The following is an 18,942-nucleotide window of genomic DNA, read 5'->3' on the forward strand; positions in this document are numbered from 1 at the left end:
TTAATATGCAGGGCACTAGACAAATATCACTCTCCTTTTGATGGCTAAAACTTTATAACTGACTGAAGGTTACAACCCAGAGTCTACACATGACTTTCTAGGGGCCTTACCTTTATTCTTGAGAGAGTTTATTTTATTTTATTTTGTACCTTCTGCTGTCTTGTGACCAAATGTTAGAAAGCTGAATATAGGATATATTTTCTCCAGAGCAACCACTTTTTGTTGTGTTAACGTCTCTTAAATAGGTTAGATGAAATAGTACTAACCTTTATACATATTTGTCTTTTCAGCACCTCAAAGACAAGTTCTGGAATTTTATTTTCTACAAGTTCATTTTCATTTTTGGTGTGCTGAATGTGCAGACGGTGGAAGAGGTGGTCATGTGGTGCCTCTGGTTTGCTGGACTTGTATTTCTACACCTGATGGTTCAGCTCTGCAAGGACCGATTTGAATATGTGAGTTTTTAACCAGAGCTCTTTGCTTGCTTAGTCACACGTTTGCCAGGTTTGAGTTGTGTAAGATGAAGGAGCCATAACGGGCACATACTGGGTAGGTCTCCAGGGCAAGGCTCCTAGATCAGGTAGCCGCCGCCTGTTTCTTGAGGCACTTCCTGCAGCGGCCAAAGAATGCAGGATCAGTGTCCCTGCCTGAGCCCCCCCCCCCCCCCCGCCCCCGCACTAGCAGACTATGTTACAGCCCTAGTGGGGTTAGTTCACTCTCACAGACTGTTGTGATCACAGCACGAGGAAAACTTAATGTATAAACAGAATAAAAGCTGCTATCTTCCAGGTACTTTCTGCTCCAGTCTCCTTCCATTTTTACCCCCCTGATTGTTGGAGCTTTCTTTTGGACCAGCTTCTATTGTTTTACATTGTTTCCTTGGGCAAGGACTGAATTAGCCCTCTTGCCTCCCTGGGTCCTGAGAGAAGTGAATCCTTCTCTGTCTGTGTACGAGGTCTGTGTCTCAGATCAGAGCTGCTGGGGAGGAACCTCTCACTCTTCAGTGCCCCGGGACGCCGCTCAGTTACACCACTCCAGGGCCTCGTTTACTCCTTGTTTCACCTGGTCCTCGGGGACAGGAAGTCCCTGCACCTCTGTGTGAGTTCATCTCAGTCCAAAAGCCGTCCAGGGGTCAAGAGCACGAGTGCCCAACCTCCCTAATGGGTTTGTTACTTCCACTGTCCTTCTCAGACTTCCCAGCCCTGGGCCTCTGCCCCCTGCCGCCCCCATTCGCCTCTCCTTGTATACTGTCATCAGGACATTGTGATAGGGGGCTCTCCGCACCTGGATGACATTTCCATTGTCCCAACCCTAAACACAGTAAGAATACGCTCCAAGTGAATTTTGAGGAGGAGGGGGAGAGCAGGATTGAGAAAGAAACAACAGAACATGGTGCGGCCTGGAGTGCTGTTGAGTGTTGAGAGAACTACATACGTTTGGAAAGTTGCTTGGAGAGAGGCTTATCATCCCACTGGTAGGTGGAGGATCCTTGAGAATTTGAGATGGAAATATGGTGTATGTTGTTCATAGTCTGTAAAATAAGAGATAAAGATCTCTAAATAATTAGCTCGTGCTCGTATTTAGGTTGGTTGGACAGTTTTAACCACCTGGCAGTGGGGTGCTGGTCTGTGCTTGGCATTGGGCAGTGCTGCTAAGCCCGGGTTCCTGAGCACAGACACCAAGACTAACCTCGAGTTTCTCAGGGAAGCTTAACACTGCCGTGAAGAAGAATGAACTTCCTTGTCCTGTTTTGTATATTTCAGCTTTCCTTTTCTCCCACCACACCCATGAGTAGCCACGGGCGAGTTCTGTCTCTGTTGATCGCAATGCTGCTTTCTTGCTGTGGATTAGCGGTCGTCTGTTGTGTCACAGGCTACACCCATGGGATGCACACACTGGCTTTCATGGCAGCGGAGGTGAGATGTGGACGCGGGCTTTCGTTCTGATCATGCGCCTATGGATTTGCAATTCATGTATGCGGTGACTGAGAGATAGTTGGTCTTTTGTTTTAACAACCATATTTTGAATTCCTTGCTTTTGTGTTGGGTACCGGTATTGAAGGGGAGCACGCATGATTTCTTGTAATCCTTGCTGCAACATGGTAAAGGTAATTATTTTTGCCAACATTTGTGTAGTACTGACTGGATGCTGAGGGTTGCTCTTAATATCTGATGTGTTTTGACTCATTTGATTATTCCTGTTCATAAATGGGGAAACTGGTTAGAGGGTGCAGTGAATTACTTAAGGTTCAGATTGAACAATGGCACAATCCCCAAATTGGGTTTCTTAGATAGGTATAAATTAAGATTGTATAGGATAATATACATATGCAAGCTCTAGTCTTTATTTTGGAAGACCAATCTGAGATATTCATGTGTATTTAAAATTTATTTTTAAACCTTTCTGAAAATACTAAAATTCATTCAATAGAAATAAAAATTTTTTGCATGTCCTTATATTCAATTGCTATCTTTGCTTTTTTCCTCCAGCCAAAGGCAAAATATTTTTTATCTTTACTATAATTGCCACTCTTAAGCAAAAAAAAATAATAGATTATTAAAGTTAATTAGTTAATACTAAAACATGAAGTTTGAACTACTATTTGGGAATTTATTAGAAAGGGGTTAAAATTTATTGGGGTGCCTGGCTGGGTCAGTTGAGTGTGTGACTCTTGATCTGGAGGTCGTGAATTTGAGCCCCACGTTGGGGATAAGAGGTTATTTTTTAAAATTTAAATTTTTTTTGAAATTTTGCCTAATAGCATTGATTGCAGAATAAGTTGTACTAGTGTAAGTAAAATTAGGAAAGGAACATTTAAGTACTTAGTAAAACATTCGCAGTTCTAACTGAATACTGTCTGTATATGTGTATTTCTTTTGAAAAAATCTTAATTTTTTTGCACTGATTTTTTTTTAATTAGTGTGCTTTAGGTATATTTTATAATAAATCACCATTTACATGATAGTCTGGCTTTCCTGCTTTTTACTTTTATTAATATAAGCCAAATTTTGGAAAAGGTATAAGTAAAGATATTTAAATTAGGCCTATTGGATCATACTATATACATATTTTAATTTTAGCTCATTACTATTGATTGTTTTAAGATAATAATGTTACAGATTATATATTTTAAACATAATCATATTTTTTTATTTATAGTGTTTCTCTATGTAAAATATTTTCTGTTTATAAACTGGGATTTTCAATTCTCAAACAATGTAATAGTTCTAGTCTGGTATTTTAAGAGGAGTTTTTTAAAATATCAATTTCTATAATATAAAATACCACGAAGGTCTTAGTTTATTCTTCATTCTTTTTGCTTTTGTGTGGGCAAGGGGAGTGGACAAAGCATTATGTAGAGAGCAGGTACTCATCTTGGATTGGGAGACCTGAACTATACTTTGGGTATGGGATCACCAATATTCAAACACCCTTTGAGATAATCAATGATGGGGACTTTCTGCTATATAAAATAGAAGTGATCGTCAGACTACTAGAATGAACCTCAAGATTGTAGAAGGCAGCCCCAGGAGATGGTCAGGTGTATTCAGTCGTCACCTGTTAATAGAAAAAGGCTCAATAAAAGTTGGTTTCTAGGTCATGAAAAAAATCCCATGGAAATTTGAAGCAGATAAAAAATAGCTGGTAAGCTTGAACAACCTGCTTTTTTCGCTTTCAGTTTTGTTGTGATATAATTGACATATAGCATTGTATAAGTTTAAGGTATACAGCCTAATGATTAACTGTCATAGATTGTCACAGTAAGCTTCCTTAACATCCATCATCTCATTAGAGATACAGAAAAAGAAAGGGGTTTTCTTCTTGTGATGAGAACTTGCAGGATCTGCCCTCTCCACAGCTTTCAGATGTGCCACAGCAGTGTTAACTCTAGTCATTATGTTGGATGTGACATCCTCAGTCCTGATTTATCTTGTGACTGAAGTTTGTACCTTCTGACTGCATTCATCCCGTTCCCCCACCACCGTCCCCGCTCTTGAATAACCTGTGTTTTAATTGAACTGAGAAATGCTTGCCTTTTATCTTTTTGTAAAAGTTAAGTTTGGCCTGAGCAATTCCAAATTTTACTAAAGAAAAACTTCATCTTTCTTTATAGTCTCTTCTCGTGACAGTGAGGACTGCTCATGTGATTTTACGGTGAGTAGAAATGTGGGAGGGAGGCGATTAGGTCTACTCATAAAGTTGGTTTTAAGTGTCACATATATAAAATCTATAAAAATGTGACTGTTCTGCGTCATGTTTAAGCCAGATTAAACTGCAATAGTAAATTGCTAAAATGATTTTTCCCTGTTCACTGCAGCTATGTAATTCACCTCTGGGACCTCAACCATGAAGGGACGTGGGAAGGAAAAGGAACCTATGTCTATTACACAGATTTTGTCATGGAGCTCACTCTCTTGTCCCTGGACCTCATGCACCATATTCACATGTTGGTAAGCTTCTTCAGAAGGAGCTCTAACAGAGAGCTGAGTGTTTTAGTGTCAGGAATGCTGGTTAGTCCATAAGAAATGAAACGTTTATGGGTAAACTGCGTAAAATCTCTCAAAACAGACGCAGCTGTGTCCCTCTGTCTTTTTGCGGCTGGGTGAAGAATAATGGTGTGCACTTCGGCTTGAGCCCAACTCGAGGAGGAGTTTGCTGTCCTCTGACACTCTGTGAATTCCGCTGACCAATACACTGGTCATTCTTCTACCACGAAATTAAGGGGATTCTATATGCCCCGCCTAGTTTCTGTGGCTGCTGATACATAGCCATTATTTTGTAGGGGGCAGTGGGAAATCTCACAGTGTTAGCTACTTCATGGATTCATACATTTTCCGCTTTAAAATTTGAAAGAAGGCATTGGGTACTTAATTCCTCCTACTTCATTGTTTATATTTTACTTTGCTGTGTAAGATATTACAATGTTGAAAATATGCTTCCATGGTTAGCACTTCGGTGATCTAATAATGGTAAGACTCAGTGTATTTGGTGGGCAGTTGATTTATACGATAAGCCTAGTAAAGATGCACTTAAAAATCACTGGGTTAGGGGCTCCTGGGAGGTGCAGTCGGTTAAGTGTCTGACTCTTGGTTTTGGCTCAGGTCGGGAGATCGAGCCCCAAGTCAGGCTCTTCTTTCTGTGTGGAGTTGTCTTAAAACTCCCTTTCCCTCTCCCCATGCCCCTTTCCCCTCAAATGAATAAATAAATCTCTTTATTTATTTATTTTCCTAAATCTTTTAAAAAAATGACCGGGTTAGACACAGGACATTTCTAAGTCTGCTTTTTGAAAATAACTGAAATCATACTTTAAAAAAAATTAGCTTTGTGGCACCTGGCTGGCTCAGTGAGTTAAGCCTCTGCCTTCAGCGCAGGTCATGATCTCAGGGTCCTGAGATCGAGCCCTGAGTCAGGCTCTCGTCTTAGCGGGGAGCCTGCTTCCCCCCCGTCTCTCTGCCTGCCTCTCTGCCTACTTGTGATCTCTGTCAAATAAATAAGTAAAATCTTTAAAAAAAAAAATTAGCTTTTGTTTAAAAAGCTCTCCTAAATGCCCGAGGATAACTTAACATTTTATTGTATTTATTGCTGCTTTTTATATTCAAATACATACAGTCATAAATTGAGATTGTATTTTCAACATACAGTTTAGTTTTGCCCTTTTTTTTTTTAAGCTAATGTGTTATCCGTATTGTCCTGTGTTAGCCACAGTTCTTCTGAACCATTGTAATGCCTTCAGGATAAGAATCCCATTATATAGATGTACGATGATTTAATTAACCAACCCTCATAGTGGATATTTAGATTGTATTCAGTTGTTTGCTATTTTAACATCTTTACGTAATTTTTTGTCACTTGCTAGTTTTTTAAGATAGTTTTATCTGGCTTTTTTCACTTGGATATTTTCCCATATAATCAATCTTTTAAAAATGTTATACATAAATATAGTGTAATATTAATATATAACTTTATTTTATAATAAATATAACTAATGACTATATACTGTTACAGTATATGAATTTACAACTGAACTGTTTCCCTACTGGGCATTTTGCTCATTTCCTGGTTTTCTTTTTTATAATCACATGGACGGATGTTTTTGTGCATAAAAAGTTTTTAAATTTCTGATTAATTCCGGAGAAAATATAGCTGGTGATGGAATGACGAGGCCGAAGAGTGTGGACATTAGTTATGGCAGTGAGATGAAATACCTGCATTTGCTTGGTGAAAGGTTGTTTCAGCTCGCCCTTACCACCAGTAAGAGCTTCTGTTGCCTACCTCACCTTTGTCACTAGCAAGTTTCCATTCATTTTTTTTTTTTAAAGATTTTATTTATTTATTTGAGATCACAAGTAGGCAGAGAGGCAGGCAGAGAGAGGGGAGGAAGCAGGCTCCTTGCTGAGCAGAGAGCCTGACTCGGGACCCGATCCCAGGCCCTGAGATCATGACCGGGGCTGAAGGCAGAGGCTTAACCCACTGAGCCACCCAGGGGCCCCTCCATTCATTTTGGTGTGTGTTTGATTTTGCCTTCTTCCCGTGAAGTTATTTGGCAACATCTGGTTATCCATGGCCAGCCTGGTCATCTTCATGCAGCTGCGTTACCTGTTCCACGAAGTGCAGCGTCGAATCCGCCGGCACAAGAACTACTTGCGTGTGGTTGGCAACATGGAGGCCAGGTGAGCGAGCACACGCCGGCGCTCCCCAGCTGGACTCATTGTAGACCTTCCATAATAACTGATCCTGGGTGATCCGAGAACCACTCTTGTTAGCTGTTAACAGAAAGGCAAAGAGGATAAGTGGAAACTGGAGAAGGACTGCGTGGTGTGAATCGTCACCTACGTGAGGCTTTACTTTGTGATTTGGGGGCACCTTAGTGAAATCTCTGTGCCTCAGTTACTTCCACTTTAGGGATGATAGCAGAACCTTCGTCCTGGAACTGCTAGGAGGAGTCAGTGGGGTAATGCAGGTTACATGTTTAGAATAGCATGAGTATGTAGTAGCTGCTCAATAAATTCTAGGTAGTTCTCATTATGCCATTATTTTTATCATCATTGTCCTTAAGTGGAAGCTTCCTTGGGCTTCTGTGCTCTGTTTATGAAGTGGGTCTCACGTATTCCTTCCCCATGCATGTCTACACACATACACTCTCTTAAGCTCGCCAAAGGAGGGACTCACTTGCCAACCTGCTGCTGTGAGATGAATGGGTACCCTTTAAGTGTCTGGGGGAACAGTTTGGCTCTCCAGGGGTGGGTCTTAACTCCTCTGGTTCACCCAAAAATGTTCCCTCAAGTCATTTTTAGCTAATGTGTTATGTTGAAGGAACTAACAGCTGTTGTGAAGACGGAGTTCGTTTCTGTGTATTCATTTCTAGCTCTTCGATGGGCTACGAAGAGAAAGCAGGTGTAGTGTTTCTGATGGTTGGAAATGTTTGAACCAGTTTCCTTTGTAACTGCTGTCAGAGGGCAAAGTTTGTGACGGGACACCCAGTGTACATGTGGAGAATTGACAGAGGGGTCTGCTGGCTGCGTCTGTCTTTTACAGGTTTGCAGTTGCAACTCCCGAGGAGCTGGCTGTCAACAATGACGACTGTGCCATTTGCTGGGACTCCATGCAGGCCGCGAGGAAACTGCCCTGCGGACATCTTTTCCACAAGTAGGGACTGGTGTTTTTTCCAGGGTGTGGGGTTGCTTTTTGGGCCCAGGCTCCAGACCACTCCTAGCAAGGGAGGGGGGACAATACCTCAGACCAGCTGTAGGGCTGGCAGTGAGTGCTGTGGGAAGCTTTGGGCTGTCCTCCTCCATCCCTCAGCCTCTTCTCTGCACGGCAGGACCGTTCCCCCCTCACAGTCTGCCATTTTCATTTCTGGGTCCGCTGTCTTCATATTCCTTGTCAACTTAAACCCTGAAGTAGAACAGATATGCCTGCAAGATTTAAAAGAAAGGGACGGGGGGACTCCTTGCTTTTAAACAGTCTATGCACTCACTGGGACAGGAGACTATAATTTTCTGTTTTGCACATGCACAAAAGCAACAGAAAAGCAACATGCCAGGGAGGTGGGCTGAGTTGGGGATTGGACCATGACCGCTGAACAGTCCAGAAACACTGATGATGTTATCAGGGAGACCAAAAGAGCATTTTCAGAAAATCTTTTTTTTTTTTTTTTAGATTTTTTTTATTTGAGAGAGAGAGCATGAGCAGGGGGAGGGGCAGAGGGAGAGGGAGAAATAGACACTTGATTCCAGGACCCTCAGATCATGACCTGAGCTGAAGTCAGATGCTTAACTAACTGAGCCACCCAGGCACCCTGGATTGGATGTTTTTTTGATGATGAGGTACCTCTGAGCTATTTTTGGCCTTTTGCATCTGTGATCATTTTTGCACATTGAGAAAATTTTCATCTTTATATCTTTAATCTTCCTCTTCTCATTTTATATTCCCCAATTGTTTTTCTTCTACAATTTTCTTCTCCTTTTCTTAATATTAGAAGGGCTTTGGAGCTTGAGCATCAGTAGCTAAACACGTCTATTTTATTTATATTAATTTTAATTTTTTACCAACTGAGCTACTCTGGTGCCCCTAATTTTAATTTTTTAAATTTAAATACTTAATTTAAATTTTAGTTAGTTAATATAGAGTGCAATATTGGTTTCAGGATTAGAATTCAGTTATTCATTACTTACATACAACACCCAGTGCTCATCACAATGTACTCCTTAATGTCCACCCCCACCCCACCTACCTTCCTCCGTCAGCCCTCTGTTTTCTGTCGTTAAGAGTCTCTTATGGTTCATTTCTCTCTCCTTTTTTTCTTTTCCCCCCTGCCATATGTTCATGTTTTCTTTCTTAAGCTCCACATGAGTGAGATCATATGGTATTTCTCTTTCTCTGACTTACTTCACTTAGCGTAATCGTTGCAAATGGCAAGATTTCATTTTTGATGGCTGAGTATATTCCATTACATATATATACGACATCTTTTTTATCCCTTCATCAGTCGATGGACATTTGGGCTCGCTCCATAGTCTGGGCTCTTGTTGATAATGCTGCTGTAAACATTGGACCGCATGTGCCCCTTCAGATCTGTGTTTTTGTATCCTTTGGGTAGTAATTCAATTGCTGGATTGTATAATAGTTCTGTTTTTAACTTTTTGAAGAACCTCCAAACTGCTCTCCGGAGTGGCTGCACCAGTTTTTCGTTCCCATCAACAGTGCAAGAGGGTTGCCCCTTCCTCCACATCCTCGCCAACATCTGTTGTTCCTTGTGTTGTTAATTTTAGCCATTCTCACAGGTTATGAGGTGGTATCTCAGTGTGGTTTTGATTTTCATTTCCCTGATGATGAGTGATGTTGAGAATCTTTTCATGTGTGTTTTAGCCATCTGGATGTCTTCTTTGGAAAAATGTCGGTTCATGTCTTCTGCCCATTTCTTAACTGGGTTACTTCTTTTTTAGGTGTTGAGTTTGTAAGTTCTTAATAGATTTTGGTACTAACCCTTTATTAGATATGTCATTTATAAATATCTTCTCTCATTCTGTAGGCTGCCTTTTATTAAAAATTTTTTTTAAATTTTTTTAAAGATTTTATTTATTTGACAGAGAGAGAGATCACAAGTAGGCAGAGAGGCAGGCAGAGAGAGAAGGGAGAAGCAGGTTTTCCGCTGAGCAGAGAGCCTAATGCGGGGCTCGATCCCAGGACCCTGGGATCATGACCTGAGCCGAAGGCAGAGGCTTAATCCACTGAGCCACCCAGGCACCCCCATAGGCTGCCTTTTAGTTTCGTGATTATTTCCTTCGCTGTGCAGAAGCTTTGTATCTTGATGAAGGCCCAGTAGTTCATTTTTGCTTTTGTTTCCCTTGCCTCCAGTGATGTTTCAGGAAGAAGTTACTATAGCCGAGGTCAAAGAGGCTGCTGCCTTTGTTCTCCTCTAGGATTTTGATAGTTTGCTGTCTCACATTTCCGTCTTTCATCCATTTTTGGATTTATTTTTGCGTATGGTATAAGAAAGTGGTCCAGTTTCATTCTTTTGCATATTGCTGTCCAGTTTTCCCGACACCATTTGTTGAAGAGACTGCCTTTTTTCCCACTGGATATTCTTTTCCTGCCTTGTCAAAGATTAGTTGACCATATAGTTGTGGGTCCATTTATGGAGAACACATATATTGATAGAATTTTTTATATACTGGGTGTTCTGTTGGGGTCTGGAGCTAAAACAGAAACCACAGATATGGTCTTTGCTTTCCTGCTGCTTGTAGCTTAATGGAGGAGAGGAACAGAAATCAGCCAGGCACATTTCTGAACGTGTACGTGTAAATGGAGCTAAGTACTGTAAAGGAAAGGAATGTGGTTCCTGAGAACTTGCAGCAAAGGAACCTGACTCACGCCTGGAGGAGTGACTCCTGGTGATGAGTGGGAGTTGAGTCAGCAAAAGGAGAGTGATCCTCTAGCAGGAGGGAATGGGGTGTGTGGAAGGAACTGAAGAGAACTGGTGTGACCAGGACTTAGAACCTACGAAGGGAGTGGCGTTTGCTGAAGCAGGAGAAGCAGGCAGGAGCTAGACCTGCAGGGGCTTGAGGGCGGGTGGAAAAGGTGAGAAGTCATTGAAGGGCTGTAGGAGGGGTTGGGGATCAGATTTGCAGCTTGAGAAGATCAGGAGGACGAGTTAGTAAGGGCTGCGTGATTCAGGTGTGTGTTCAGAGTAACTTGGACTACGTGCTGGGAGGGGTTTGGGGAGACATGGGCAGATCGGAGGAATGGAGGCGTGTGGTGCTGAATTGGCTCTGGGAATGAGGTCTAGAAGAGGAATCAGGGATTGTCCTGGCTGTGCGGCTGGGTAACTGCACGTATAGTGCTAGTTGAGGTTGGAAGACCAGAGAATTCACGCAGCATTTTTCCAAATAAAGTACATGATTAGATTAAGTTTACGATTTCCTTCTTTGATGAAAAATTCACCTAATAATGAACCGTCTTAAAGTCTACAGTTCAGTGGCATTTAGGGCATTCAGTGTTGTGCAGCTACCACTTCTTGGTAGTTTCAAAACAGTTTCATCATCACAGCATGACACCCCACACTCATTAGTCCCCATTTCTTCCTCCTCCATCACCAGGCAACCACTAATCTGCTTTCTCTCTATGAATTTGCCTGTTCCATACAGTTCATATAAAAGGAATCTTACCTTTTGTGACTGACTTCTTTCAGCAGAATGTTTCCAAACATTAATAGGACCTCTTGGTTTGCCTTACATTGAAGCTTTGGTTAATAAAATGGGAACAGGATTGTGGGATGATAGTTATTCTGTGCTGGTCTCAGCTTATCAGTAATCAGTATTGGGGCTGCACTGGTCCTTGTGGTTCTTATTAGGACTGCAAGATACCATTAGCAATAACCATCAGGAAAGTTTGGGGAAAAGGAGTTTCTACATCCCAGGTCTTGGAAAGCACATGGAACACCTGGGGCTACACAGTGAGGTTGTCAGTAGGATGAAAGCGTGGGCCTCGGGTTCTGCTTTTATTAGGGTGGTGGATGGAAGCCCAGGGTTTTGTGGGCTCACTATTGGTGAATTTAAAACATAAGAATAGGGGTGCCTGGGTGGCTCAGTGGGTTAAAGCCTCTGCCTTCAGCTCAGGTCATGATCTCAGGGTCCTGGGATTGAGTCCTGCATTGGGCTCTCTGCTCAGTGGGGAGCCTCCCTCCCCCTCTTCTCTGCCTCCCTCTCTGCCTACTTGTGATCTCTCTCTCTGTCAAATAAATAAATAAAAATCTTTAAAATAAAATAAAATAAATAAAACATAAGAATAGAGCGCACTCGGGTGGCTCAGTTAAGCATCCGACTTTGGATTTTTGTTTAGGTCCTGATCTCAAGAGTTGTGGGATTGAGCCCTGTGTCGGGGCTCTGAGCTCAGCAGGGAGGCTGCCTCTCTCCATCTCGCTTTGCTCTCCCCCCAACTCTCCCATTCCCTCTCTCTAAAATAAATCTTTAAAAAAATGTTTAAAATGTAAGAATAGGAGTTTGAAGCACAGGAAGACAAAATATAATCTATCTTACTTGGTCAGTTACCGAAATCAACCAAGATCTCTGCAACAAAGTGAGGGGGTTGCTGGCTCCTCATTTCTTTGTGTGGCTGGCAGTGTGTTTATCTGAGAGAGTCATCTTGGAGGTGAGTGCCTCGGCGATCGAAGAATGCAGGCACTTGTACTGCAAAGAGAAAAGCCGGCTGTCAGGACTTACACTCCAGTAATCAAGGGCAAATGCATTTTAATTTATGATAAAACTAAATGTCTAGATGCCAGGAGATTGTGTAGCTAGATAATTTGTTTTCGTAGAAGATGTCTTTACAAGATTTCAGAATCCCGTGACTATTTTCTTTTTCTTTTTTCTTTTTTTTTTTTTAAAGATTTTATTTATTTATTTGACAGAGAGAGATCACAAGTAGGCAGAGAGGCAGGCAGAGAGAAAGGAAGGGAAGCAGGCTCCCTGCTGAGCAGAGAGCCCGATGCGGGACTTGATCCCAGGACCCTGAGATCATGACCTGAGCCGAAGGCAGCGGCTTAACCCACTGAGCCACCCAGGCGCCCCCGTGACTATTTTATTACTTTGAAGTGTCATACTTAGAAAGGGGAGAAATACTCTTTCCATGGGGTATGAGTATAGTCACAGAGAAAAATATCCATTTTTCTCTGAGGTTTGGTTTCTTTGGCTGGGGAACTCGAGCATTTTATTTTTAAGGTCACTGTATCTGGTGGTTCTCACCTTGAAGTTTTCAGGTTATTATATTTGATGTGGGAGGGTTTTGCAGAATACAAAATAAAATTAGGTTTGCTGATGAAAAGTGTGTCACAGTGTAGCATTATTGGAGGGTGCCCAGGATCTTAACATACTTCTGTAGTCCCACACAAGGCTAATTTTGCTGGTGGTGTGATTTAAGGGTGTTCATTAGGGAAACAGACTTTAATTAATTAATCATCGACTTCCCTTATGAGGGAGGGAAGTGAGCTTTTAAAAAATATAATCATTTATTTGACTAAATGGTCACACACGTGAACTTTATACCTAAGTGACGTATATTTCAAAGGTGATAGAATTGGCTGTAAACACTCGTGTTTTGGTCACATTATTGTCATAAACTCTTCTGGTGCACAGGTGGTAAGAAGTATCTCCGTCCTGGCCTCGGCGATGATTTTGATACCTAAGTACTGACAGGTTGCCAGAGGTTTTGGGGGTCATTGCTTTGGGGTGAGGCTCTCCTTCCTAATGTGATATGTGCCCATGTCCCCAGATATTAAAAAGACAGAGGACGTAAGCACTCTTTATTCAGTCCCTCCTTGAATTCTTAGAGGAAAGATATCATGTTATGGGATGGGACGGCTTCTTGAAATCTTAGAAGAAAGTTAATGTATTATTATAAAATAGGAAGGAACCTTAGAGACATTTCATCCAACCTTGGTTTTGTTAGTTCACTTCCCGTTAATGGATAGCCCAAGTAGTTATTGGGTCTGGCATAGTTAGGGCATTGTCATTTCCTGAGAGAGAGGGCAAAAGAAGTGTCCAGCCTCGTTGGGAAAGCAGAGTACAAATAGTAGAAGGTTGGAGAAGCTGAGGTGGTGGGCGTACGGGAGTGGTTGTAGGTAAGCGAGTAAAGAGGAGAGTGAGGGCATGAGGGGTTGTGATACTTAATGAGAAAGTGGTGTCATCCTGGGAGGGTGCTATCAGCAGGTAAGGGGCTCAGGGTGAGCTGGAGGGAGAGGAGCTTAAGTTAGAGTGAGATGTTTGAAGTCAAGAGTTTGAAGAGAAAGCCAAAGTTATGACCATGTTTGTGGGTAGCTGAAGTAGAGTTGAGAGAACCGATCAAATTCTGTAGAAGATTCAAATTCACAGGAGGCCAGGGTGATTCAGCCACATGGATTCTGAAGTAGTTGAATGGAGTTGGAAGGGAAGATGGTGGGCCGTGTGATGGGGTCTTATTTGCGAAGGGTCGTGACCAGGAGCTGTCTAGGTGACCAAGTATGTGGATGAATTGATGTTCATAGCAGAACACGCTTAGAAGTATATCAGTGAAAAGGTAATGTCAGCAAACATTTCTCAATATTTAACTCTCACTATCAGTAAATAGAAGCTAAAATCACAACACATTTGCTACCTTCAGAGTGCTTCTGGGGAATTCTCACAAAATATGCTAAGGGTATCTTATTTTGGACTTTCTGGTAGCTCCTGCCTTCGTTCCTGGCTAGAACAAGACACCTCCTGCCCAACATGCAGAATGTCTCTCAATATTGCCGACAATAACCGCGTCCGGGAGGACCAGCAAGGAGACAACTTGGATGAGAATTTGGTGCCTGTGGCAGCCGCCGAAGGCCGACCTCGCCTAAACCAACATAATCACTTCTTCCACTTCGATGGTTAGTTTCAACCTCTAAAGCTGTACCCGAGGGGCTTTCTCCCCTAAGAGGATGCTGTTTTAATTATAAATTGCCCTGCATAGGCCAATTTACTAGAAATATTTCCCTCTTAATTGAAAGTGTTTAGTGGGTGCGGATAGCCCCGGGGATTTACTCTGTGCCAGGCATTTGCTGGATTTCCTGCAAGTGTCGGGGTAGGGTGGGGAGGAGGAGGTGGTCCGTGTACTGACTCAGCCATGCCTGTGAGGCGCACACTTAATCAGTTTACTGGTTTCCCCGCGCTAGTGATTGGTTGCCTCAATGCAGTGCGTAAGCGTATAATGCAGGATGGCGGGGCAGCCTTTCCAGTGAGTACCAGAAGCGGAGTCTGAGCCAGAACTTCTTCCTTGCCCATAAAATATGGGTGTTCTACGTCTTGGCAGTGTTGAAAGGAGTTGTAGTAAAAACTGTATTTAAAATTCTGAAGCCACGGGCTCCACATCGGGCTGGTTGACCGTCTTTCCTTAATCCACATTGCATAAGCTGTTGTGGATTCTCCTCGGTTTTTGATACCACTGAGTTCTGTGAGTTCCTGTTTGGTACCGTGAAACAGGTGTTCCTGGAATTTTGTTGGGAGCTGTGCTGTTCAGAACTGGGATTTGAGTTTCTGAGGGTGGAGCATGGCGGGAGCCGTGGCGTGTTGGGAAGACCTCTGAGAGGAGGATCAAGGGCAGCAGAGTCCGGTCTCCGAGAGCGGGAGATGAGGGCGCTTGGCTGGCTGGGCCACGGCCGCTCGAGGGCTTAGAGGCGGCTGCTTTGTTGGCTGTCAGTTAAGGCCTCTGTCAGGTGTGACCTCAGAACTGCACTGGCAGACTGTGCACATGGGGCCCAGCTGTGTAATCTGTTACTTTACAAATTATTACTAAAACCATAGTCAAAACAGAAAAGTCAGCTTTGTTTCTCTCTGGTAAGTACATGAAATAAATACCCAGTTTTTTTGTTGGGCAAGACCTTGAGACCCATTTAACTTGTTTTATACATCCCAGGCCTCAGTGCCCCTTTGGGAAGCAGACAGAAATAACCCCTAAACGTGTGGCTTTGATAGCAAGTTGTTTCACAGCTAATACTTGGTGGTGTTTTGTTGTTATTGTAAAGATTTTTACTTGAGAGAGAGAGAGTGAGTGGGGGAGCAGGGGGAGGGAGAGGAAGAGAATCTTGGGCGGACGCTGTGCTGAGCACAGAGCCCACCACGGGACTCGGTCTCACGACCCTGAGATCATGACCTGAGCCGAAACTCAGAGTCAGACGCCCAACCGACTGAGCCACCCCAGTGCCCCAGGTGGTGTTTTATCTTTGGATCCCCTTTTCTTAGGGAAATGGCAGAAGCAGCAGACTTCTTGGTGCTTTTAGTCCACAAGCCTGTGTCATGGGACACGCTGAAAAGAATTTTGAATCAGAAAATCAGGGTCTTCAAATCAGACGTTTAAATAGAAAATACTTCTTGAACGTTGTTGTGAAAGTGACATGTCCACATGAGTAGTAATTGTGTATAGTGTGAAAGAGAGGAGCACAAACCCCTCTTTGTAGTGATTGTAGAACCTTGAAAAACCTCCCTTATTTGCCAGGCTGTGAGCAGATTGACGTGTGGACCCAGAACCACGGGAAAGCGGGAGAGCCCAGTGGTGAAGTGTTCTGGAACCTGACTGTCTGATTCCAAATCCTGACCCCCATAATTAAATTGTATGAACTTGGGCAAGTTATCTAACTTCTGAGTGCTGTGGGGGCAAAATGCCATGGGCACCGAGGCATCTCTAAGTAAAATGGGGATCCCAGTAGATGACGGCACCATGTGTACCATGTGAGGCTTTAGGCATGAGCTCATCCACATGGGACCCTCGGAACAAAAGGCCTGGTCTGTAATAAGGTCTCAGTGGAACCAGCTGGTGGCCCAGAGTGGCCGACGCCAAAGTCGACAACATGGGGAAAGGGATCTCTAATTTGTGCTGGGTTCTTGTTTGTCTTAGGGTCCCGGATCGCCAGTTGGCTGCCGAGTTTTTCCGTTGAGGTGATGCACACCACCAACATTCTAGGCATTACGCAGGCCAGCAACTCACAGCTGAACGCAATGGTAAGGGGCCCTAACCGCGCCAGGATGGCGACTCACTGAAGAGGGGCTGATGGTGTGCACCGTGTGCAGGCTTCCCTTGGCGGAGTAGCAGGATTCTTAGGGGCATCTTCTGTATTCACTGGGACCACTTAAATTCCTGTGTTTTCAGACTTGGAACCGCTTTGGAAACCAGCTTTCATTTTTTTTCTTTTCTTCTTCTTCTTCTTTTTTTTTTTTTTTAAGATTTTATTTATTTGACAGAGATCACAAGTAGGCAGTGAGGCAGGCAGAGAGAGGGAGAGAGGAGGAAGCAGGCTCCCCACTGAGCAGAGAGCCCGATGCGGGGCTTGATCCCAGGACCCCGGGATCATGACCTGAGCTGAAGGCAGAGGCTTTAACCCACGGAGCCACCCAGGCACCCCTAAACCACCTTTCATTTCCCTTGCATGGGAAATAATTTATCCTTTTCTAAGCCCTGCCACACTCACTGCGTCGTGCCCTAGGCCAATCTGGGGACTCTTCCTGGATTTTAGCCAGAAGTATTTGGAGATTCAGTGACTAGAGAGAATGATGGGTCTTTTATTGAAAGTTGTATCAGGCCTACAAAATGTGTTTTTCTGACCCCTGGCCCCCTTCTTCCCCCAAATACATGAGCACACACGTGTCTGTGGAGGTACGTGGGTACACCTTGAGATCTGAAGGCACGCAGCTGCTGGCTCAAGGGTAGTCTCCAAATATTCTTCGTGTTTTTCTAAAGCTTTATCGTGTGGTGTGTATTTTTGTTCTGTAAAGTTAGAGCAATATGTCCTCATGGCAATTTAGAGCTCACTGTGATAGTAAATGCAGGAGTCTGAAAATGCTCCCTACCCCGGTCCTGCTGATGTAGGGCCTCCGGCTGCCCTCGGTAAGCCTGGTCAGGGCTTCAGAGTGTCCCTGGTTCATTGTTCATTCGTGTCTTTCTCTTCACGACTTTATTCAACAAAGCTGTCCTGAAAGCCCATTCCTGTGACAGGCACCGTGCCCTGTTAACAGTTGCACAGCCCCTGCCTGATAACAAGGCGGCTGTGGGCCCCGCTCCCGGGGGCGTAGATTCTAGCCCGGGAGCCTGATTACACACACAAACAAGGGAGCTCACTGCCGATGCGGTGAGGGCCCCGCAGGGAGTCAGGCCGGCAATGTGGCAGGGTAGGGGCCGTGAGGGCTGTGTTAGGGGAGGCGGCCAAGGACTTCTCTCCCAGGGGCAATACCTCAACTGAGACCTGAAGGACGAGAAGGAGGCAGTTGTGGGAAATAGGCAGTGGAAACCGTGGATGTGGATGCTGGGAGGCGAGAAAGCACTGCGGGCAGAGAGGTGGCTGGAGCCTAGCAAGTCGGGGACCAGGACCGTGGTGCGAACCGAGCTTGCAGATCCAGGCCAGGCAGGGCTTAGTAGGCCACAGTCCGATTTAGATTTTTTTTTTAAAGATTTTATTTATTAGAGAGAGCGTGCATAAGTGGGGGAGAGGGGTAGAGGCAGAGGGAGAAGCAGGCTCCCCACTGAGCAGGGAGCCTGATGTGGGACTCGATCCCAGGACCCCGGGATCATCACGTGAGCGAAGGCAGACGCTTCACCACCTGAGCCACCCAGGTGCCCCTCCAATTTAGGTTTTATCTTGGAAGTATTAGAAGGCTGTTCAAGGACTTTTTCCTCCCCCAGCAGACGGACAGGACATAAAACAGAATGATTTGCTTCTGGGAGACTGCATGATGGGGGGCCGAGGGGGAAGCCGTGAGCCCCGGTGGGAGGCAGCGGCAGTGCAGGTGAGAAGGGTGGTGGTTGGACCGGGCTGTTGGTGGTAAAGACGAAAAGAATGGGCTGCGTGGAGACTCTTTGCAGATGGACTGACGGGCCTCGACGGCACCGTGCTTTGGGTGGAGGGGTGGCAGGTGAGGGGAGCAGAGGGCGGAAGCCATCGCAGTGAGTTTTCGTGTCACCGTGGGGCAGCTGGGGGGCCGGTGCACCGAGCCAGGCAAGAGCAGGACTGAGGCCGGGGCCTCGGCAGCCCCTCAGGCTGGGCGGGAGCCGTCCCAGCGGAGATGCCACGGCGGCATCTGGCCCTCACTGAGGAGCAGGTGGTCTCCGAGGCCTGTGGGCTTGGATACTCGCGGCAGACTGGAAACGCGTGGGAGCTGGAGAAGCGGAGGAATAGAGGTGGTGGCTTGAGAGGATTATGGCATCAGGGGAGTTCTAGTTTTCTAAGTTTTTTTTTTTTAAGGTTTTTGAACAGGCCATTTATACACAGGTTTCTGAAGCTATGGAGAAGGAGCCAGTGAAGTCACGCTCCCCTCCTTTCCTCCGTGCACCCAGGCCCCTGTCCCAGGAACGGCTGTGGGATCAGTGTTTGTCATTTCGTGGCTGGCCTCTTTTACTTGCCACGGTTCATCCACATTGTAGCAGGGCTGGAACTTCCTTAGTTTTTTTTTTTTT

At 44.4% G+C, this 18,942-nt stretch overlaps 1 protein-coding gene across 1 annotated transcript in view; it reads left to right on the forward strand.

The window, feature by feature from the left end:
* The window catches only part of AMFR (autocrine motility factor receptor), a 41,273-nt gene that overhangs the window by 12,968 nt on the left and 9,363 nt on the right, over positions 1–18,942 (forward strand). Inside the window, exons 3-10 of the mRNA XM_045987989.1 lie at positions 291–455; positions 1,764–1,916; positions 4,115–4,155; positions 4,319–4,451; positions 6,538–6,671; positions 7,537–7,647; positions 14,199–14,389; positions 16,393–16,496. Coding sequence (XP_045843945.1) covers positions 291–455; positions 1,764–1,916; positions 4,115–4,155; positions 4,319–4,451; positions 6,538–6,671; positions 7,537–7,647; positions 14,199–14,389; positions 16,393–16,496 — 1,032 coding nt within the window. The remainder of the gene's footprint in view (positions 1–290; positions 456–1,763; positions 1,917–4,114; positions 4,156–4,318; positions 4,452–6,537; positions 6,672–7,536; positions 7,648–14,198; positions 14,390–16,392; positions 16,497–18,942) is intronic.

The sequence above is a fragment of the Meles meles genome, chromosome 19 (genome assembly GCF_922984935.1).
Source record: "Meles meles chromosome 19, mMelMel3.1 paternal haplotype, whole genome shotgun sequence".
Classification (NCBI taxonomy): domain Eukaryota; kingdom Metazoa; phylum Chordata; class Mammalia; order Carnivora; family Mustelidae; genus Meles; species Meles meles.